Raw genomic sequence first — 24,771 nt, 5'->3', positions numbered from 1 at the left:
TAAATAATCCATAGAAATTCAAACTAAAATCCTATAGTCAACTGAAAATAAATAAGGAAATTTTGAGAAAAAAGACGTGATATCAAACCATAAACTTCCCCTAGGAAAAAAAGGTTGGGACAAGTACATTGATGGTCCCTCGTTTGCTGATAATTCCATCCATAAAAAAAAACTTAAAAAAATTTTTGTTTTTAAATTGTAAAAAAAATTATTTTATAAAAAAAATACTAAACAATTCGAAAAAAATTTCACAAATCTTGAAAAAGCATTATCTTTAAAAAAAACTAAACTTTATCTCTTTTTTAAAGTGTTAAAAGAATCAAATAACAAGTAAAAAATAAAAACCGAAAAATCGCGCTTGAAATCATTTTGGAAACCGATGCCTCATTCTTCTTATTAGATTCGGACAGCTAAATCAACTGAAAAAAATTTCATCTAATTTACGTGTGGCATTAAAATTTATTATATTAATTCGAGGCCAAGTATTTTCTAATGAAATGAAAAAAGTTACCACTTGAATTACGTGCAGCATTAAAATTTATGATATCAATCGGTGGACAAGTATTTTATTAGTAACTCCAAATTTTGACATTATTAAATTCTTCTAAGAAGCTTTTAAATCCAAAAAACTCACATGAAAGCTAGTCATATATTACTCTATGGTGGCAGAGACTTATAAGAAAATCGACTCTTCTCAGACTTTCAGGATCCTCTGGTATTATTCACAAAATTCGACGTCGATTGGATCGATACAAATTATGTTTACATATGTGTTAAAAGTACTTGTCCGGCCCATCACTTTCCGTTTAAATTGTTCATCCCAATAATAATCAGTGCTTGTCTAGAACTGATGGATCACAAGTATCCATGCAGAGGGAATTGAGAGAATTATCTTCAAGTAATTTTTACGTAATTGTACTAATTTAATAAAAAAAGCAAAGAAATTGTTACGAAATATACAAGGGATATTATTGTGCATTGATAAATGAAAATAATTGTACATAATATATATGTTCAAGTTTAAAAAATAAATCTCCAGTTTGTATTCAATGACGGCAATTTTTGCTTCTCACTTATTCTTCCAGCGAACGAATTCCATTCGGAATAAGAACTAACCTATACTATTATTAAGAGCATTAAACTAATAATGAATCGCATTTCAATAAATGTTTAACCGGATTCTGCCATACAATTCCATTTTTTCATGATTGATTTTTATTTAAATGAATAGTGATGGGCCGGACAAGTACTTTTAACACATATGTAAACATAATTTGTATCGATCCAATCGACGTCGAATTTTGTCAATAATACCAGAGGATCCTGAAAGTCTGAGAAGAATTGATTTTCTTATAAGTCTCTGCCACCATAGATTAACATATGACTAGCTTTCATGTGAGTTTTTTGGATTTAAAAGCTTCTTAGAAGAATTTGATAATGTCAAAATTTGGAGTTACTAATAAAATACTTGTCCACCGATTGATATCATAAATTTTAATGCTGCACGTAATTCAAGTGGTAACTTTTTTCAATTCATTAGAAAATACTTGGCCTCGAATTAATATAATAAATTTTAATGCCACACGTAAATTAGATGAAATTTTTTTCAGTTGATTTAGCTGTCCGAATCTAATAAGAAGAATGAGGCATCGGTTTCCAAAATGATTTCAAGCGCGATTTTTCGGTTTTTTATTTTTTACTTGTTATTTGATTCTTTTGACACTTTGAAAAATAGATACAGATTAGTATTTGCTTTAATATAATGTTTTTTCAAGATTTATGAATTTTTTTTCGAATTGTTTAGTATTTTTTTTATAAAATAATTTTTTTTTAAATTTAAAAACAAAAATTTTTTTAAGTTTTTTTTATGGATGGTTTATTATGCCAGAACTCAAAGCAGCAAAAAAACTAAGCGAACTTAATTCAACGGAGCAACAGAATTCAAAGACGTTTAAAGTACCTGCATTGGTTTTGGAAGAAAACCATTTCAGGACAATTCAGAAATGAATTTAGAAATTCAAAAACTCAGAATAGAGTAGAAAAAGGAAAATTGAAGTATTTAGGAAAGCAGCAGACTTTTGTGATGAATTTTCTAGATTACATGATACGGTTGGAGTAAATGATTTGAATGATTGGCACACATGCTGCAACACAGAAATATCAAAGTTTGGAAGTATTCGCTGTATATCAGTCATATAAACTTCAATACCATTTGAAAAGGAACACTTAAAAACTTGCCGAACCAAGTTCCATTACATGTTACCATAATCAAAGATAAGGGGTGATCCGTCGCATATATATTTGTCCACAGAAATTTCAGAGTTCGCAGGTATCTGCTGCGGTTCAATGTATCTGCGCAATGAGCTACGAAGACAGCACTTTGAAATCTATCCATAAATGAGCAACTGAAGACCTTTATAATCAATTTTTTACTTCATAATATAGATGTTACAGTTAGAGTCAAAATGTAAAATGAATGGCACAGTATTTAAATTGTATAGTTTACAGATTTTTGCAGTATTTTAATGATCCGAATCTACAGCATTATAATGAAAAGTTGTCAAAAGTCATGATGTTACATTAAAATGATATAGCGCACATTGCATTCAGCAATTCCGTAAATTTCTGGGGATGTTGGTAGGCATCATATTTGATCGCATCCAAAACTGAGCAACAGTAGACTTATCGGAATGAATTTTTTTTATAATAATTCCATATTTGTAGTTTGCAAAGTGGAAATACTCACATACATGTCATTCTATAAGTTTTGTTATCAAAATTTGTGTTTGCATACCACATTCCTAAGATACGACTTTTCATATTATCAGCAAAAAAAGCATCCAAAGGCTTTCTGGAAAAGTTTCCAAATTTATCACTCGACAGACCTAATGGGAAAAGAATAACTACACACTATACCAAGACCAGATTTTTTTTTTTAAATCTGATTTACAAAATGTGCAATTCAAGATCATGGTTAGAAACCTCTCGAATCATGTTACCACAATCATCATGAAGGAGTAGAAAATCATAGAACACATATTAGGGAACGAATTAATAATATGAATCGATCCGCTGCAAACTGAGCGGGTGAAAACAAGGATCGGAGAGGGCAGAGCCAAACTGAATATCATGCAAAATATGGGGATGTTTAAAAATAATGACGACACAAGAAATAAATTAGAAAACATTTATTCAATTAAAGTTTCTAATATCATTCTAACAGTTGCGTGTATTTTTGTTCTATTTATTCGTATGTATAACCTATTTACACATGATATATAACCACACCAGTGACGATATATTCGCACTGGACAATATTTCTCGTAATCTGGTTTAATTAAAGGATTATTTCAGTCAACACTTATTTCCAATCGAACGAAATAATGAAATCTTGAAAAGTTTCGTTGACATATATGCATCACGCATTTTTTATATTCTTTTTCACACACACATCACAGACTACATTTACGCGGCCGCTTTGATACCGGTTTAATATATCATAAATTTTAACAAAATAAATAGTTATATGCACTTCTTTAGATGACGAAAATTATTTTTTTATTGATCCCGCATGCACTTCGTAATGTCGAACCTCTGCTCATACGATCAAAAACTGACACATGGTTTGTACATATATATATGTATATCGGTCGAATGTATGACTGCTGTTACCAGCTTTGCTGCGCCGTGTGCTACGTTCTGAAGTTGGCGTCCGATTTCCAATCATCAACAACTAATTTCAACAACCAATCACAACGTCTAAAAATGGATGTCGTCAGATCCAACGAATCAGAAACTCCAGAGCATCAAAGTGCCTTTGATGGTGTTTATAAATACAGACGCATAAATTCTTGAATGTGTTGGTAACTTTTGCATAATCTTGAGCCCGTGCAAAGTTTTTTCTCAGCAATTACAACACCGATCATGCTGATTTAGGGCGGAATCGAAAGAGAATTACTCAATTGGCTTAAACTTCAATTTTCAAAGCTGTACATAACTCATGTGTTTCGTAATTTAAGAAAATCACATGCCAATTTTACCCCCACCACGGCGAATCGTTTTATTCAGAGAAAGTATAGTCTCGGCGAGAGTCTCGGGCCAGCAGACGACAGGGCTGTCAATGTACTTGTCCCGAGACTCTACCGAGTCTCTTGATCATACCCTTCACCGAACATTCCGACTACACAAAAAATTGAATTGAAACTTTCACCACTGCAGAAAGAAATTTTCTGCTTCAGAGCTGTAGCAGTGATACCGTATACCGTCTCGCTCGCTCTCGTCATACCGATCCTTTAGCGAACAATCCTCTCTCTCTCGTTCTCCCGTGAGACGCGATGCTTTATACAGAGCTGTCAAAATTACGCATACGGATGCAGCCTCTTGATGTCTCTAAACAAACCCCATCGATATATATTCTTTATTATATGCTATTTTTGCGGATTCAACCGATTCACTTATGAAGGGCGTATCTCCGCGAGCTAAAGACACAGCTCGGAACAAGAATGTAAAAAAAAAATGAACCCTAGGAAAAAAGGTTGGGACAAGTACATTGATGGTCCCTCGTTTGTTGATAATTCCATCCATGAAAAAAACTTTAAAACAAAATTTTTATAAAAAATGGGCAAAAAAATTATTTTATAAAAAAAATACAGAACAATTCGAAAAAAATTTCACAAATCTTGAAAAAGCATTATCTTTAAAAAAAACTAAACTTTATCTCTTTTTTAAAGTGTTAAAAGAATCAAATAACAAGTAAAAAATAAAAACCGAAAAATCGCGTTTGAAATCATTTTGGAAACCGATGCCTCATTCTTCTTATTTGATTCGAAATGCTAAATCAACTAAAAAAAATTCCATCTAATTTACGTGCAGCATTACAATTTATTATATCAATTCGAGGCCAAGTATTTTCTAATAAATTGAAAAAAGTTACCATTTGAGTTACGTGCAGCACTAAAATTTATGATATCAATCGAAGGACAAGTAATTTATGAGTAACTCCAAATTTCAACATTATGGAACTGTTTTAAGAAGCTTTTAAATCCAAAAAAATCACATGCAAGCTAGTCATTTCTTACTCTATGGTGGCAGAGACAATCGATTTTTTTCAGACTTTCAGGAGCTACTGATATTTCTCACAATATTCGACGTCGATTGGATCGATAGAAATTATGTTTAAATATGAGTTAAAAGTACTTGTCCGGCCCATCACTTTTCATTTAAATCAAATAAAAATCAATCATAAAAAAACGAAACTGTACGGGAGAATCCGTACAAGAGAACATTCATAAATTCTGTAGGTTTCCATGATGTTGGCAGGTATTATACTTAGTCGCATCGAAAACTGAGCAACTGTACACTTATCGTAATGAATGTTTTCACCAATAATTCCACATTTGCAGTTTGCAGAATAGGAATACTCAACATACACGTAATTTCATAAGTATTGTTGTCAATATTTGTGTTTGCCTACCGCATTCCGACGATTCAAATTTTCATATTATCAGCAAAAAAAGCATCCCAAGACTTTTTGGAACAAGTTTCAAAATTTATTACTCGACAGACCAGGTGGAAAAAGAATAACTACACTTATATCAAGACCAGAAACTGTTTTGAGAATCTGTTGTACAAAATGTGCGATTGATGATCATAATTGGAAACCTTTTGAATCACGTTACCACAATCAGCATGAAGAAATAGTAGAAAATCATAGGACACATATTAGGCAACCAATTAATAATATGCATCGATCCGCTGCAAACCGATGGAGTCAAAACAAGGATCGGAAAGAGCAGAGCCCTAAGTAGTAAGGCTATACCAGTTCTAACTCAGGGATCTCAGGGGGGAGCGGGGACGGGGGAGCGCGGGGACCGTTGCGGGGCTGCATGGTATGTGGAGGGGGAAGGTTCTCGGACAGCGGGGGTGCGGCGGCACTTTGAAGAGACAAAAAATTTGGGACAAAGGTTTTTTTTCACCGCACCCTCCAATGACTGATTTATGTTTCCGGTATCAGATTGTATTGGACGAAATTTTGTGCTCTTTCCAAAGATGATCTCAATTATCGGACTCCGTGACCTACGATGTTTGCATGTCACACTAATGACAAATTTATGTGTTTTGTGTTACATTTTTTTGTATTCTTGAGGTGGTGCAAGTTCCGACAAGATTTCTGTTTTCAAAACCAGTTTTAACCGATGGGCTCTTAGGGGGAGTGCGACAACGGGGAAGCGCATTGCGGGGGCTGCATGGTGTGTGGAGGTTCTCAGGGTAACAAAGAGGGGGAGAGGGGATGCAGCGGTCCTGTTTGCGGCATTGCATAGACAAAGTATATTTTCAGGAATAAAAAGAACTCGTGGATGCCCCCCCCCCCCCCCCCCCCTCGAATGACTGATTTATGTTTCCTGCGGAGTTTTAAGAAAAGTCAGTTGAGAAGAAAAGTGCTCTCAATTATTGGAATCCGTGACGGAGACCCCTAATGAGAAATTTATGTGTCCCATATTACATATTTTTACATTCGTGAGATGGTGATGAGATTTCTTTAAAAATGCACCTGCCCTTCCCTCCAACTTTTGACTTGAGAGATGTTTAGAAGAATGTTTTCCGAGAAAAAAAAATGTTCACATTGGACTAGAAATCTTTACAGAGATGCACTCGCTCAATGACAGATTTATGTGTCTGGTGTTGCACATTTTTAACCTGCAGAGGCATTTCTCAAAAGGCGCAAGAAGGGATTTTTGAAGTCAACCGCACTTCCTCGATTAGATCCTGGGTACCACATTCGAGTTTCCAGAAAAGTCAAGATTTTTTCTCCCTCCTACTCATCCCCACCTCAGAAACGAAAAAAAGCGTATATAAAATGAAACAATTTTGAGGAAGGTTCAGACTCTGTTGAGACGACGTAACAGTTACATTTCGAGTCAAATTTCGTTCAGCGCATCATGTCTCTCACCGTCGACATCGCTACCGAGCAATTGCTGCGTATGCAAGCAACTCTCCTGCGGACGTTGGAGCAATTTTTGGTGTGGGAACACCAGTGTGATACCCTCATCGAATCGCTGGAGGAGCAAGTTCGATCGAAACGACCGCGACTGGGATATCACCACTCGGTCACTTCGCAAATCTTGCGTCTCGAATGTTTGAAGCAGGCAACACGCCAACGCTTCATACATTGGGGCGGAGGATTAAATGATCATGGATTAACATGGCGTGAAATTGACAGCGCATTTGAAAATCGCTTGTCAACCGGTGCTGTGATTAATCGTGATCATATCGACCCACGAAAGTTTCTATTGGATGCGTATGAGCTTGTTGAAGAACAAGTGCAGGCTCATATTTGCAAATATAATAGTATAAAAGTGAACACTTCGTTTAACGGAGAGTTTACCGTGGGCGATAAGCGGGCAAATAAAAGTGTCAACACGGGAAATGTTGAACTTTTCACAACATCGGACTTGAGTGAGTGGTATCGGAAGCGAGTCGTGGAGCCGACTCTGAGATCGCTCGAGGAGTTCCAGGAGAGTGACAGTGGCTGGACATTAACATCAATAACAAATTTAACTGTGAACATCAACAAGTACAACGCTTTGCGGGCGGGATGTCACGTTTCATTGGCGAAACGTATACAGTTGAAAAGAGCTGTGGTAAATGTGAAATCGGCGGATAATGCGTGTTTTGGATGGGCTATGATTGCTGCACTTTATCCAGCAGAAAAAAAACAGCGATCGCACATCCTCTTACCCGCATTATTCAACGATATTCAACTTCCAAGGCATCAACTTCCCTATGACGTTGGACCAGATTGGGAAATTTGAGAAGATGAATAATCTCTCAATCAATGTCTATAGCGAGAAGGAGGAAGTCATTCTACCAGTCCGCGTGAGCAAGGAGAAGAAAGAGCGACACTTCAACTTGCTTTACATCGAAGACGTGTCGGGATGTGGAATTGGACACTTCGCGTGGATCAAGAATTTATCCCGGCTCGTTAACTCACAGCTCAATTCTGATGGGCACAAGAAATACATCTGTGATCGGTAAGTATTTTTAATATACAACTGTATACATTTCTTTACGATTATGATAATATACTGTAAATATTTGAAATTTTTTATTGTTATAGATGCCTTCATTACTTCCCAACCATTGATAAGCTGCAGTTCCATGAGGTGGATTGTGGCGTTATCAACGATTGTGCCGTTCGACTACCAGCTGAGAACGACAAATGGTTGGAGTTTACCAATGCCAATCGGAAGGAGCGTCTCCCGTTCGTGGTATACGCCGACCTCGAATGCATCTTGGAGAAGACCAGCGCTGAAGAAAGGGAGAAAAATAAGAGCCAACATCATCGCGTCTTCAGCGTTGGATATTATGTCAAGTGCTCCTACGATGATTCGCTTTCGGGATACCGCCGAGGTGAGGACTGCGTGGAATGGTTCGTAGAAGAACTTAAACAATTAGCTTTGCGCGTAGAAAAGATTCTTCTTACGAACGTTCCGATGAAAGAATTGTCTCCGCAAGAGTGGAGGAAATTTCGGGAAGAAAAAGAGTGCCATATTTGTGAGAAACCTTTTGTCGAGGGTGACGAGCGTGTTCGCGATCATTGCCACTTGACAGGGCAATTCAGAGGTCCGGCTCATTCAAATTGTAATTTAAACTATCAGAATTCGTTTTTCATGCCAATAGTTTTCCACAATTTATCCGGTTATGATGCACATTTTATAATTAAAGAAGTAGCAACTGCGTTCGCGGGGAAAATCGACTTGCTCCCAATAACAAAAGAAAAGTACATCTCCTTCTCGAAAACGGTTCAAACAGGCAAAGACACGCGGAAAAATATAAAATTGCGTTTCATTGACTCGCTCAGATTTCTCAATACGAGCCTAGACAAATTAGCATCCTTTTTAACTGTAGATAAACTCGCGACGTTAAAGTCGCAATTCCAAGATGTAGACCATTTTCATTTATTAACACGGAAAGGTGTCTTCCCGTACGAGTATATTGACAGTTTCGAAAAGTTGGATGAAACGGAGCTTCCACCGCGGGAAGCATTTTACAGCTCTTTAACTGATTCAACAGTTTCCGAGAAGGAGTATGCACATGCGAAAAATGTGTGGGAACGATTTTCAACGCGAACGCTCGGCGAATACAGCGATTTATACTTGAAGACTGACGTATTACTATTAGCCGATATCTTTGAGAATTTTCGCGATACTTGCCTGAAAAGTTATGGTCTTGACCCTGCGTTTTACTACACTCTCCCCGGATATACCTGGGATGCCATGATGAAATATACAAAAGTAAAGTTTGAATTGCTCACAGACATCGACATGGTATTGTTTGTGGAGAGAGGTATCCGAGGTGGTCTTAGTCAATGCTCCAAAAGACATGCCCGTGCCAATAACAAGTACATGAACTCGTATGACCCATCTATTCCATCGTCATACTTGATGTATTTTGATGTGAACAATTTGTATGGTTGGGCAATGAGTCAACCACTGCCGTATGCAGATTTCGAATGGATTGAAGACCTTGCCAACTTCAACATCGAGTCTCATCCATTTGAATCTGAAATTGGCTATATTCTTGAGGTTGATCTGGAATATCCGAAACACTTGCATGATGCACATAATGATTTGCCATTTTGTCCAACGCATGACAAACCTCCGGGCGCGAAGCAAGAGAAGCTTCTTGCCACGGTGAATGCGAAAAAACGATATGTCATCCACTATCGTGCATTGCAGCAGTGTTTGAAACATGGTTTGACAATCACTAAAATTCATAGAGTCTTGAAGTTTAAGCAATCTTCCTGGCTCAAAACATACATTGATTTGAATACACAGTTTCGTACACGTGCGAAAAATGATTTTGAAAAAAATCTATTCAAGATAATGAATAATGCCGTGTTTGGAAAAACCATGGAGGATGTTCGTAGTCACGTCCAAGTTAAACTGTTAACGGAATGGGCAGGTCGATACGGAGCAGAGGCTATGATTGCTAAACCTAACTTTCACAGTCGAAGTATTTTTGCGGAAAATTTAATCGCTGTAGAGTTGCGAAATCTACAAGTCAAATTCAATAAACCGATATATGTTGGCATGTCTATTTTAGATATTTCAAAAACTTGTTTATATGAATTCCATCACGAGTTCATGATGCCGTCGTATCAAAATAAATGTAAAGTCATGTATACGGATACTGATAGTTTAATTTACCACATTGAATGTGAAGATGTGTACGAGGACATGAAATGTAATCTCGACAAATATGACACCAGTGACTATCCCCATGACAACGTTTATGGTATACCGCTAGTCAACAAAAAGGTCCCGGGTCTCATGAAAGATGAGAACAATGGGGCCATAATGACCGAATTCGTTGGACTTAGATCGAAGATGTATGCGACGCGAGTTGAGGGTGAGAACGATGTTAAAAAAGCAAAAGGAGTAAAAAGTAATGTTGTGGCGAGGACCATAACATTCGAAGATTACGTGAAATGTCTCAATGAGCAGATCGAAATGAAGCGTTCTCAATCTTCAATTCGCTCGACATTACACAATGTCTATACCATCACGGAGACAAAAATTGCTCTAAGTCCACACGATGACAAGCGATATGTTATACCTGGAACGGTAGACACGTTACCATGGGGCCATTACAATATTCCCGAATTTCCAGAAGCTATGGAGGCATAGATCATTGTAAATACGAATGTGTGCTTGTGAATGTTAGAGATTGCGAGAATATTTGTACATTGAATGCGAAAAAAAAAAAATTGTGAGAGTGAGAACTTGTTCTCAACATTGATATGAAATAAAAAAAATTTTGTGCGAGAGGACTTTTCCTCAAAAACTTGTAAATTTGTAAATATATGTTGTAATTTATGTAAAATAAAAATTTTTTGTGAAAATCTGTCATTCTTTTTCTTTAATCTGCTTTTCATGCGGAGTTGGGGAAAGGTCGTAAAAATCACTCAGACTTTTGAATTTTCCATCTTTATTGTTTACAAATCATTTTTACTTATCCAACTATTGTGTGTTTTGTCGAAACCTAGCCATTTTACGAACAACTGACTACCACGTTTCTTCAATACTTTTTCAATAAGATATATGTCGGGATGTTTTGCTCGAAGCAGCTCTTGCTCATAGAAACTACCTGCGATGGGTTCATCTTGATGATCTTTTATATTATAAGTAACTGGATTAGTTTTTCTAACTCGATATATTGTAAATATTTCCGTTGTCCAGTTTGGTGTATAACCTTTTTCGAATACATTCTTAAATTTACTTATGCGTACTTTATTACCGATTTTAAATTTTGCTTGGTTTCCAACTTCTGATCTATTGTATACATTACGCAACAGGCGTTTTTCATTCGCAGTGTTCACATCTTTCGGTTTCATTTTTATCGTACGATGTAATGTATCATTATATTTTATAATTAATGTATCGAGAATATCGATCCATTTCCAGTTTCCGCGAAAACTAAATTGAATCCACATTTTATTCTTAAGTGTACGATTGAAGCGCTCACAAATTGATGCTTTCAAATTACTAAATGTAGAATACAAGTGTACATTATACTTTTTCATCAAAGCCTTAAAGTCAGTATTATAAAATTCTTTTCCTTGATCGACGTGAAGATTTTTCGGTATGCGCCCTTTGCTGAGAATCGTCTCCATTGCAGCACTCACATCTTTTCCACTTTTACTCTTCAACGGTGCGGCCCAGGCGAATTTGGAGAATATATCGATGACGGTGAGGAGAAATTTATGGTTGGAGTTGTGTTGTGCATATGCAGACATATCTACAAGATCAGCTTGCCAAGTCTCATCCAGGCCGCGTATATCCACATGTCGACGTGGATAATTCCGCCGAGCTGGCTTATGCAGTTCTTCAACCACCGCAAGCTTCTTTTCACTCATTTTTTCTTCTCCCCCCCCCCCCCCCACAGTCCTCATCAATTGCAGAAGATAAGAGTCTGGAGGATTTTTCACTGACTTATCATTAGATGATCTCGTAAAAACTTCATATCATCATGAAGTTCTGAGATTTCTCTCTTTATATTATCAATTTCTTCACGGAGATGGGCGAGCTCGGTTCTCACACGCTTTTCTGCAGCCGCCACATTCGATTCACACTTTTGATTCGTTGTATGAGTCACACTATGAGTTATAGAATGAATGTGTTTGCTGAATGCACCGAGTGTTACAACATCTCGAGCATTTACTGGCTCGCCAACGTTGCTCAGTCGTTTTCGTTCCAAGTCGTAATGACCGTCCGATGTAATTTTGAATCCAGCACCTGGTTTACCCGGAGGACCTGCACCACGTCTACTCAACTTTCGTCCAAACACATCGACGCTCATGTTGGGAATGTGGATGAAAGCAAGCCATCACATGTTAATAAATGATTTCAGCTTCACGCAACTCCTCGATAATCGATATAATTTCATTCGAATGTGATGAATTTCCAGCAGCTTGCGATGCGAGCAATAAGCGAAGACGATCTACCAGCTCATTTGGATCATCCCAATGAACATAGTCGACAGAGGTATGCTTTCATGCTACCTTATACTGAGGCAGAGCACCACCTTTCTTATCGTTGCTACCGAGCATTTGGGATATATAATTTTTAAATTTACTATTTTTATCCTGACGTACCGCACCCGTGCGTTTATAAAATTTTTTATGAGCATTCGTTGTGATGATAATTTTCTGATATTTCTCCAAGTCATTTGGTGTTAGATATTTGAGTTCGGGCTCTTTTTTAAACAACAGTTCCACCAAGCCAATACTTTTGGGATACTTTTCATCTCCAACCACTATATGATCGAGTTCGAAATGAATTGGTGAATCACCAATCATTAATCTGTTTTGAGCGAGATTTCGTACTCCATACACGCCATCTAATCTTGTTTTGTTATTACTACGCAGTAAGCCCAGATATTCACGTATCAAATTATCAACATCTCCAGATGATTCCAAGTTATCATCGTCCTCATCATCATCATTATTATCTTCATGAATATCATTATCACTATTTTTAGTTAAGGGTACACCGACATTCTCATCAGTAATTGCATCATGCCAAATATCATCTTTGAAAGAAATATCTTGCTTCATGCTATTTTCTCCGAAATTTGGAGACTCTTCCTTCTTCTCCTCCTGCTCCTCCTCCTCTTCCTCCTTTTTAACATTTACACGTTCATTCTTAATTTTAGGTTTTTTCGTATATGAAACTAGTTCTTCTAATGGTTCAACAATCGGTTTAAACACATCTTGCATTTTCTGCTGAGCACTATCACGTCCACTTTTCAACATTCGATGTTTTCGTCTGATTGCATCACTCGCCTTGGCAAGTTCACTCAATACAGCCGTCTCCTTTAAAAGTTCTTTGCGCTTCATGTTGACACGAGTAAGTCAGACTTTAGACTGTCTTGTAAAATCCAGGGGAACAATTATTTATCATCATCATCATCATCATCATCGATAGTGAGGAAAGAATCAAATCCCCTTCTATATCTTCCAGCATTCAACTCACTGTCCTTGTCAATCGTGATGAATCCATACTTGTCCGATTTCCAACACTTGACACACATTTTTTTGAAACTTGCATAAGTCATATCCGTATTGACATGATCATTATATACATGCTTGAGGTTCATATCATCTTGTTTGAATAGCACTATAAAATTTGCATTGTCTCTCACGAGATGTTTCGGAATACGAGTATACGTCTGACAGAGATAAAAACTATCCACAATCTCGTGTCTTCCCATGGAAAAAAATGCTCTCACGTTGTCCTGTTTCTCACACGCTATATCGTCAAAAATGAATATGGAGTTTGGGCGAGCTTCACTAGGTGCCACAACTTGTTCATGCTCGTTAAATTGAAAAAATTCCACTCCTTCCACAGGTTTAAGCATTTGCTCGAGCAATCGGTATTTAGGCTGCTTCAAAGATTTCGAGTATAGATATATATTCTCAAATCTCAAACCATTTGGATGTATTAGGAGCGTGAGTAAGGCATTCGTTTTTCCACAATTCGAGGGGCCACAAAATACGGCTCGAATGCTGTTAGGTAGTAAGTTTCGATGACGCTTCTTCACACTACCCGCTCCAACAATAAATTCATCGAAATTTATTATGGGGAGTTGACCGCTCGAAACTTGTTTCTTCGACTTCATCTCGCATGCGACTGATTGAAAAAATCATATAAATGCAACTTTATAATGTTGGAATAGTCAGTCGAATTGTAACCACTGCGGAGTGATGATTGTACATGATAAACCTGGTAAAGGTTTGGTAAACAGTATAATCAACAATCTCCCCGTGGAACTACATCTACCGGGATATCAATATTGTGGACCCGGTACGAAATTGATCAAACGTCTTGCTCGTGGTGATCCTGGTATAAACGCGCTGGACGCTGCGTGTAAAGAACACGATATCGCATATTCGAAAAATCGTGAAAACTTGGAAGCACGACATCTGGCGGATAAAATTTTGGCTGAACAAGCCTGGCAACGTGTAACCTCGAAAGACGCAAGTCTTGGTGAAAGAGCAAGTGCTTGGGCCGTGACAAACATTATGAAGGCGAAAAAGAAATTTGGTCTAGGTATGAAAGGAGTGACGAAAAAGACCAAAAAAAGTGTTTGCCTGAAAAAGATCATCAGTGCTGCAAAGAAAGCCATGGTTCGTAGTGGTGACCCCCGTGAAATCGTCATGTCAGCATTGAAAGGTGCGCGTGCCAGTGTTAAAGGTGTTAAAGTACGCACGCCTCGGGTTCTACCTGTACCTCGCAAAATCGGCGGTTTATTGCCCTTCCTCGTACCCATCTTTGCCGGCCTTAGCGCCGTTGGTGCACTGTCTGGTGGAAGTGCTGCAATAGTCAAAGCTGTAAATGCTGCTCAAGCGGCTAAAAAGGAATTGGAGGAAAGTAAACGTCACAACCGAACACTCGAGGCCATCGCTTTGGGTAAAGGTTTACATCTGAAACCATACAAACAGGGTTTGGGTCTTTACCTCGGGACAAAAAACGTATAATCACGCTACCACATCAACCACTCACCGACATCGATCTGCTAAAGTATGCGAGAGCCATGAAAATTCGTAACTTTCGTGGGGTTTTCATGCGTGACACTTTGCCTGAAAATGGACCACACAAGCAAGAATCAGCAATCGTGAATTTGGATGAAAATGTGGGCCCTGGGACACACTGGGTTGCATATAAAAAGAATGGTCAACGAGTCACATACTTTGACAGCTTCGGTAATCTCCCACCTCCACCCGAACTCATGAGATACTTCAATGTTGGTAGCGTGAAATACAATTATAAAAAGTATCAGGAATACGATACAATAATATGCGGGCATTTATGCTTGAAATTTTTGTGTGGACAACTAAATCGACGAGACAATTATGCACTATATAAATGAGGACTATGGAGCTGCGTGTTTAGTTCTAAATCTGTGAGCATCATGGATGATAGTTTGACGATCACCACTACTGGATCATCCTCCATACTCGAGGCACAATTTTTTCCACCCATCGAACTATCGCCCGACAAAAATTATACTCTTGGACTCGTCGAGCTGCTCACATTCAATTCGATTCCAAATATCGACATTGGTTGCAATGAATTTCACGTTGGAAATCATGTGGTGACCATTCCAACGGGCAGCTATGAAATTGAAGATATTGAAAAATATTTGAAAACTGAGTTGGCATCTAAAAACATACAAATTCAGCTTAAGCCGAATAATTATACGCTACGCAGTGAAATTGAGTGTAATCAATCGATTGATTTTACATCCAAAAATTCGATTGGACCTTTGCTGGGTTTTACGTCGCGTCGATTGGAGCCCAATAAAAGACATGTGTCCGATCTACCCGTATCCATTCTCAAAGTGAACGCCATTCGAGTCGAGTGTAACATAACCACTGGTGCATACATCAACGGGCGAAAAGTTCACACAATTCACGAATTTTTCCCATCTGTACCGGCCGGCTATAAAATCATCGAAGTACCGTCGAGCGTCATTTATCTACCAATCACAACTCGTCGCATTGACAATATACAGCTTCGTATTGTCGATCAAGACGGAGATTTGATCAATTTCCGCGGTGAAGTCATCACCATAAGACTTCATATAAAATCTCAATGGGCATAATTTACAATCATCGTATTGGCAATATTAATAAGCCAACATGGGATCGCGAAAGCAGTCGTCGATCAACGCTCAAAGAGCTAACACCTCAAAACCTTCTGCTATTGAAGAGTTTGGGTCTCAAAATTCGTGGAGTTCGAGTGTGAGAAATTATCTGCTTTGCTCGTTGTGCATCTGCTGCCTGCAATGGAGGAAGAAATCGTAAACATCCAGACACCCGTCATGTTTGACGAATCCATCATACATTATGAGGTTCATGCTCATCAACCATACGCATCGTCAACATACAACAATAGTGATGAAATACGTATTTCAATCCAGCATCAAGATTTATCAATTCTACCGAGTAAAAGTTCAATTCACATTTGCGGCAAACTGACAAAGGCGGATGGTGCAGCGTTAGCTGCAACGAGCCTCGTCAACAATGCCATTTGTCATTTATTCGAGGAGGTGCGTTATGAACTTAACGCAGTTGAAATCGATCGTAATAAAAAAGTGGGAATCACATCTCTCATCAAAGGATATACATCTCATTCGTCGGCGAGAAGTGCAATGCTTGAGAACACCGGTTGGCTCGATGTTGAGGAGACTAAACAAATTGTAGACGTAGCAGGCAACTTTGACGTATGCATACCACTGAGCATGCTGCTGGGATTTGCTGAAGATTATCGAAAAATGGTGGTGAATGCAAAGCACGAATTGATTTTGACTAGATCACGTTCCGATGATAATGCCATAGTTCAACCAGCCGCTGAAGATTATAAAATTACACTACGGAAAATTGAATGGCTCGTTCCATACGTCACCGTGGCGGATAAACGGAAAATTCAATTGCTGAAATTCATCGCCAAAGATACCCCAATTCCAATGAGTTTTCGTACGTGGGAATTGTATGAATATCCAATGTTACCGGCGACATCGAAACACGTGTGGTCAGTCAAGACATCAACGCAGCTGGAAAAACCTCGATATGTGATCCTGGCATTCCAAACAGGACGAAAGAATAATAAGAGGCAAAATGCGAGTAATTTTGATCATTGCAACGTTACTGATGTAAAATTATACTTGAATTCACAATGTTATCCTTATGGTAATATGAATTTGAATATAGAACAAAATCAGTATGCAGTACTCTACGATATGTATACAAACTTTCAACCGATGTACTACAATAAGGAGGCCGAACCATGGCTTACAAAAGCGGATTTTCTCAAATTTGCACCTCTCATTGTGATTGACTGCTCGAAGCAGAACGATTCTCTCAAGTCTGGACCTGTTGATGTGCGCCTCGAATTTGAAACAAGCACAAATATTCCAGCACAAACATGCGCATACTGCCTTATTCTACACGATCGCATCGTTGAATACAATCCTGTGAGTGGTGGGGTGAGAAAATTGGTATAAAACCGTACCATCAACTTCTTCGGCCAACAGTCATCATGGATTTTGTCATCGATCTACAAGGCTTCAAAGGACCCATCAATGAGTTTATACTCAAAGAAATTTCAATCATTCGTGCGGACGTGAAGAATGCTGAACCTCTCACACTTTTCTTCGCACCACCGTATGCATGGGATTCTCTGCCGACAAAGTATAAAACGACAAACAAATGGCTGGAACGTAATTTTCATGGATTGCCATGGGATTTTGGTGTAATACCATACGATGCTGCAAGAGGAATAATTCAAACTATCTTACGCGGCGCTCATACCATCTTCGTAAAAGGCGGCGAAAAGTCTTTATGGCTGACGAACTTTTTGGATCTGTCAACGGAGATTGTCGATTTGGAGACTTTGGACTGCCCATCGTTGAAAAAACTGCCGAAAAGTCCATCGAAATGCGACCATCACCACCACATCAACGAATCGAAATTTAATTGTGCAACGAAGAATGTAAAATCTTTGCAAAGCTGGTTATACGTATATCATGCATTATGTAATAGAGGGATCTTGGAATAAACAAAACAATTTTTTCATAAATGTGTAATTTTATTTATACAATATTCCTCCTCCTCCTCCTCCTTCAACATACATTTCATCGGTGATTCAGATATATACATTTTTTGCGTTGAGAATATTAGAAATCTCTTTGAGAAAATTCAATAGCGTTCCAATCACCACCGAGATATTTCATGTATAGTTGTCCACAATGAGCCGTTTCCAGAAGTTTCTCGAATACCGCTGGATTCTGGTCGAATGCCTTGACAACTCGCGGTGGCAGGAATACGGTGAATTCATTCCTGATTTCGGCGACGTATCTTTTTCCCCATTTGGTATTTGCTGTCCTCACGTCCGAGATGAGATATTCCTCGTTGACTTGGAGTTCTTTCAGCTTCTTGGCGGGGAGATACTCTGACTTTGCAATGATATTGTTGATGGCGGAGAACTCCATTATGGATATAGTTTTTTGAGATTTTCTTTAAAGAGCAAGTCTTGACTCAACTTTACGAAGACGTGAAGTGATGCTTTTTTCTTCTGGACTCTGCTATTTGTAGTTTTTCCATCTATCCCTACCCCAAAACTGAACCATCCCCTTCCACACGCTTTCAAACAGGTTCAAACGTGATCTATATTGGAATCGATCCAATCTCTTCCGGTGGTCCTTTTTTCTGTACAGGCTCTTTGATTCCGCCGACGTTATGAACACGTGCATTCTAAACTTGTTTAAACACGTTCACAGCATTTCCTACAATTTCGACGTTGTGGAGCAGGACCGTCAATATGGTCGTCCATCGATGATACATTCCAATGTTCAACGCAACGACGTAATAATGCAATCTCACTATCGGATTTGTAGTATTCGGGTAAACGATCCCACAGAATATCTGTATATTCACCAAAGTATTCCTTGAAGATGGTTGGAGATATAATTTGGAGCTCCTCCGATGTCATTTCACAGGGATTTTTTATCCGTAAAGTCCCATAGATGTTTACAAGTCGTTCCATAATCGAGCACTTTTCACAATTTCTACGTCTGGGTCTAGCTGAATCAACATGAGTTCGCACCCAGGGTTGATTGAAATGATCGAAACACAATTGATATGATTGCACATCAGCATCACACTGCAAATACTTGGGTAAACGATCCCATAACGTAGGAATAGAATTACTATAGTACTTTAAAAGCAAAGCCTTCGGCAATGACTCAAGTTCATTTTCCGTTAATGTCGATGGATCTTTTGCTGGATGGATAGCATACATACTAGCACACCTTTCCATCGCGACGTTTACTTTCAGAATAAGCGTTCGATGTGAAAATTTTTTTTTTCTCGGAAAACATTCAAACAACTCTCAAGTCAAAAGTTCGGGGAAGGGCAGGTGCATTTTGAAAAAGAAATCTCGTCGGATCTTGCGCCGTCTCAGGAATGTAGAGATATGTAACACTGGACATTTATCATTAGACGTCGTGTGACGTGCAATTCTCGGAATAACAATATATTTTTTCAAAGATACAAGTCTCAAGTGAAAAGTCGGGGGAGGGGCATTTTGAAAAAGAAATCTCATGAAAACTGGCACCATCTCAGGAATGCAAAAATATGTAGGACACATAAATTTGTCATTAGAGTAGTGCTTTGGTCTGATAATTGAGATCATTTTCGAAAAGAGCAGGTCACTTTTTCAAAAGAAAATTCCGTCCAATGCAATCTGATGATCACACCGGAAACATAAATCAGTCATTCGAGAAGTGCGGCAATCTTTTGTCATCAAAGTGCCGCCGCACCCCCGCTGTCCGAGAACCTTCCCCCTCCACATACCATGCAGCCCCGCAACGGTCCCCGCGCTCCCCCGTCCCCGCTCCCCCCTGAGATCCCTGAGTTAGAACTGGTATAGCCTTACTACTGCCCTAGTTAAAAAGAAAAAAGACAGCGCAATTGAAAGAGAACAGAAATCAAAATTGTTTCATGTATCTATGCATTAGTTTCTGAAGACAGTAATTTCAGATCTATTCAGAAATAAGTAGGTGAAGACTTTAGTAATGAATATCTTCGTTAATATATTCCAGTCGGAACCAAAAAGCTAAAAGATTGGCATACCTGCTATTTCACAGAAATATCAAAATTCATAGGTACTTGCTACGTATCAGTTATACAGACTTTGGTGCTATAGGGAAAAACACTTCAAAATTACATGAACCACATTTTTGAAACTTATTATGACACATTCAAAAAAAAAGTGACAAATACGATGCATGTTGAAGCAAGCAAAATGCTGTAATTTTGTATGCCTCCATGGTTATCCGCAGACAAAATATTTGATCACATCCAAAAATGATCAGGTGTAGACTTACAGACATGAATTTTTCAACCCACAAGATTAGAGGTGTTCATTGCATTTCGAAGATACAAATTTTGATAACATGAAAATTAAGCACCCAATGACTTATTGAAATAAATTTCCAAATTTATCATGTAACAACTCAAATGAATATATCTATACATTATTACATGGCTCAAAGATTTTTCAAAACTTGGGTATATGAACAAGCAATTATGAAGGCTTTTTGTTATAAATATTTCAAATTATGTTGTTGAAATCAATATAAAGAAATAGAAATACGAATATCTCTCGTATTGTCTGGAGAACAAATAGAAATTGGTATGACAATACACTGTAAGCTAAGCAGGTGGAAAAAGGGACCGGTGAACACAGCCAAACTAAATGAAAGAAATTATGACAACAATACATTGAATTACTTGACCAAAGTTTTTTTTAATTTATTTGATTTCGTTTACACACAACCATCCACCTCTTTCTTTAATGTAATTACACAACATAGAATTTCTGTTTGGAAAGAACGTTTTAGAGGTTATAATGAACGAACTTTTTTTTTCTCATTGTTATTATTATTATTATTATTCAACACTAATTAGTCACGTCATTAATAATATCGATTCCTTCCACTTTTCAATAACCACTTTTATTTTTCTACACTCTGCACGCAACAGCACTCCGGCGGTCATAACCTCAAACGTCAACATGACGCGAAATCTCGCAAATTTGCTATCTATATATATATTACGATATCGAAGTAGAACAGATAATTCTTAATTTTTACGACACATTATTCACGTTTTCACTTCTCAATATTTTACTCACTCTCAGTACACTGTATGAGATCAATTAATCCACTTTTGAGGTTTTATTTATTATAGATATTACTGTCGTGAATTGGGCTCGAAACTTATTGAAACTTCTTTTATGAAAAAAATAAAATTGATTATATCCACTGCTATTTCCAATAATGTTTTATTTATTTAAACGAAATTTGCAAATCTTGCACCGTTGATCCACGGGGCTACGATCGCAATCACTTTATAATAACATAACAGACGATAACAGACGGTATACAAGAAAACATTGAGGACTATCAGAAACTTTCTCATCGGCGATTGGTCGAGACGGATAGATTCTCACCGGTGATTGGTTATGATGGGCATCAAGAAGCCCTTGTATGTATCGGTCTGAACCCATATACGGATACGTCAGCTGCGTAAATGTGTTGGTACTTTTTGCATAATCTTGAGCCCGTGCAAAGTTTTTTCTCGGCAAATACGCCACCGAGAATGCTGATTTTGGGCTCGTTCGACAGAGAACTTCTTAATTAGCTTAAAGTTCAATTTTCAAAGCCGTACATAACTCATGAGCTTCGCTATTAAAGAAAATCACATGCCAATTTTACCCCCACCACCGCGAATCGTTTTATTCAGAGAAAGTATAGTCTCGGCGAGAGCCTCGGGCCAGCAGACGACAGGGCTGTCAATGTACTTGTCCCGAGACTCTACCGAGTCTCTTGAAACCCAAGTGATAAATTTTTTACACTGAACAATTTTCAAAACCTCATTTTCAAAGTTGATCTCAAGATGGATAGACGTGCGAGTATGTATGCAATTCATCCATCGAAAGAACCTTGGACATTGACTAAAAATGAACTCGAATCGGTTCCTAAGGTTTTGCTCATAAAATATTATAGCAGATACATTCCTTCATTATGGGAGCGATTACCTGAACATTTGCAAAGTGATAGTGAAGTTCAGTCATATCAATATTGTCACGACCATTTTAATCCACCATGGGTGCGCTCTCATATCGATAATCTAGGACCGCTACGTCGAAACTGCGAAACATGTTTGATCATGGAGCAGCTAGTGAATATTTACGCAATTTATTGTATAAGAAACCCTCGCGAAATGACGACAGAAGAACTCCTGATTATATCTCCATCTACGTTCAAGAAATATTTCAGTGCCTATACGGATATTCTGTGGGAGCGTTTACCATATTATTACAAATCTGATGATGAAATCCAATCGTTCCGCCGATGTCATGATCACTGGAATACATCTTCGATGGAAGATCACATTGATGCTCCTGCGCCTCTACGAAAAAATTGTAGAAAATGTCGAGAGAGTAGACTGTAAAAGGATGGGGGAAGTGACAGCAGCACGTTTGAACCTGATCCTAGGATGCATAGTGAAGGACATGGGGGAGATTTTCGTCGCGTTTGAACTTATCCAGAATTGCAGCTGAATGCGCCGATAAGAAAAAAGTAGAGGGGGTGAATAGTCATCAAGTTCTAGAGGAAGAATCGACAGAACGTCGTCATTCAGGCACCACATTAGTCAGAAAACAGACGAGTTTCTTTTCTTGATCACCCCAAAGAAAAAAAGACAAAAATCACTCTTCAAAACGGAGTTCACGTCATTGAACAAAGTTGCTACCTTGGAAAACAATATTCCAACGAAAAAGCTGATTGAACTTAAGGTAGGGATTGATCATCCAATTCATCATATTCGATCGGTGAAAACCAAATTTGGAAAACGTTACATCGCTAACATCGGAGACCAATTTACGGTCTTTTTACCGGGGAGACTTTACGAGGCCTTCGACCAAAACGAGGACGAATTCGAAAAGCTGTTGGAGACGGCTTAAGCGAGGGAACTCTTCATGGAAGCGTTTGCCGACAAGTGGAGTAAAATTGTGTTCAAACATATTCCAAAATCTTTGTGAAAAAGAAAAAAATCTATAAACATCTATAATTGTGATCATTTTTTGAAAATCATACTAATAATATGAAATATTGTATGGTGATTGGAGGAAAAGGAGATGAGATGTGAAATAAAAAATATGAAAAAAGATATGTATTATAAAATATTATGTTTATTCAAAAATCCCTCGTTCACGCAAAGCTAGATATACATATAACCAACTTCGAAGTGATTTCACATTCGCTTTCGCACAATTATATCTCGAATTCGGATTGTTGTGTTGGTGGTGGGGACAGTCGAGGTGATTCCTCGGCACCTTCTGCAACGATGGACAGTCCAGACTCTCCATATCGATAATTTCCATGGATATATCCAAGAAACTTCTCAGCCGCAAATACTTTTCGCTTCCTTTCATGTATATGACGCGAGCTCGTTGTAAGATGCTTTGAATTATCTCTTTCGCCGTATCGTATGGTATACTTCCATAGTCCCATGACATCCCATGGAAATTTCGTTCCAACCATTTGTTTGTCATTTTGTATTGACCGGGTAGAGCGTTCCAATTATATGGTGACTCGAAAAACAGCGTCAGAGGTTCAGCTTTCTTTACGTCTGCGCGAATGATTGAAATTTCTTTGAGAATGAACTCGTTGATAGGTCCTTTGAAGCCTTGTAGATCGATGACAAAATCCATGTTGACTGCTGGCTGAAGAAGTTCATGGTACGGTTTATACCAATTTTCTCGCCCCACTACTCACAGGATTGTGCTCAACAATGCGATCGTGTAGAATGAGGCAGTATGCGCATGTTTGTTCTGGAATATTTGTGCTTGTTTCAAATTCGAGGCGCACATCAGCAGGCCCAGACTTGAGAGAATCGTTCTGCCTCGAGCAGTCAATCACCATGAGAGGTGCAGATTTGAGAAAATCTGTTTTGTAAGCCATGGTTCGGCCTCCTTATTGTAACCGGACAGGTTCGCGCAAGTTTTCCACTCTCTCGACATTTTCTACAATCGTAAAGAAATTTTTATGAACCTCATATTGAAATTCAACAAAAATATGATCAATGGAAAGAGTGTTTTCAAAACTTTCCCACTACCCAAAAAAAAAATTGGCCAAAACTTCCAACGTTTCAAAAAAGAGATTTTTATAAACCTCATGTTCAAATTTTGAAAAAAAGTCCATCGCTGCGAAAAGAATGATTTCAGAACTTTCCGTCAACACAAAAAAATTTAATCACGACTTTCACTTCTACGAGAACGAAATTTTCATAAACCTCATATTGAAATTCAACAAAATTATGATCAATGGCAGGAGAGTATTTCAAAACTTTCCAGCTATACAAAAAAACTGGCCAAAACCTCCAATGCTTCATAAAAGAGATTTTTATAAACCTCATGTTTAAATTTTGAAAAATTTTTAATCGCTGCGAAGAGAATGATTTCGAAACTTTCCGATTACTCAAATAATCTGGCAATAACCTCCATCCAACAAAATTATAATCAATGGCAGGAGAGTATTTCAAACTTTCCAACTACACAAAAAAATTGGCCAAAACTTCCAACGCTTCAAAAAAGAGATTTTTATAAACCTCATGTTTAAATTTTGAAAAAACTTAAATCG

General features: G+C 38.0%; 1 protein-coding gene across 1 annotated transcript; it reads left to right on the top strand.

The window, feature by feature from the left end:
- The first annotated feature begins 7,746 nt into the window (after nucleotides 1-7,746).
- LOC122411410 (uncharacterized) lies at nucleotides 7,747-23,093 on the top strand. The gene is made up of 3 exons (XM_043420159.1): nucleotides 7,747-8,030; nucleotides 8,117-8,331; nucleotides 22,876-23,093. Exons 1-3 carry the CDS (start codon nucleotides 7,783-7,785, stop codon nucleotides 23,091-23,093), a joined length of 681 nt encoding a protein of 226 aa, XP_043276094.1. The 5' UTR covers nucleotides 7,747-7,782.
- The last annotated feature ends 1,678 nt before the right edge of the window (nucleotides 23,094-24,771 follow it).

Source organism: Venturia canescens, chromosome 5 (assembly GCF_019457755.1).
Source record: "Venturia canescens isolate UGA chromosome 5, ASM1945775v1, whole genome shotgun sequence".
NCBI lineage: Eukaryota > Metazoa > Arthropoda > Insecta > Hymenoptera > Ichneumonidae > Venturia > Venturia canescens.
The sequence above is the reverse complement of the archived record's forward strand: the minus strand, read 5'-3'. Positions and strand labels throughout refer to the sequence as shown.

What these genes read in the sequence shown, in the direction of transcription:
- LOC122411410 (XM_043420159.1), top strand. Translation starts at nt 7,783, where the DNA reads ATGACGTTGGACCAGATTGGGAAATTTGAGAAGATGAATAATCTCTCA. An exon ending in AAGAAATACATCTGTGATCG is followed by an intron (nt 8,031 to 8,116) that starts GTAAGTATTTTT and finishes TTATTGTTATAG; the next exon opens with ATGCCTTCATTACTTCCCAA. An exon ending in AGAAAGGGAGAAAAATAAGA is followed by an intron (nt 8,332 to 22,875) that starts GCCAACATCATC and finishes CATTGAACAAAG; the next exon opens with TTGCTACCTTGGAAAACAAT.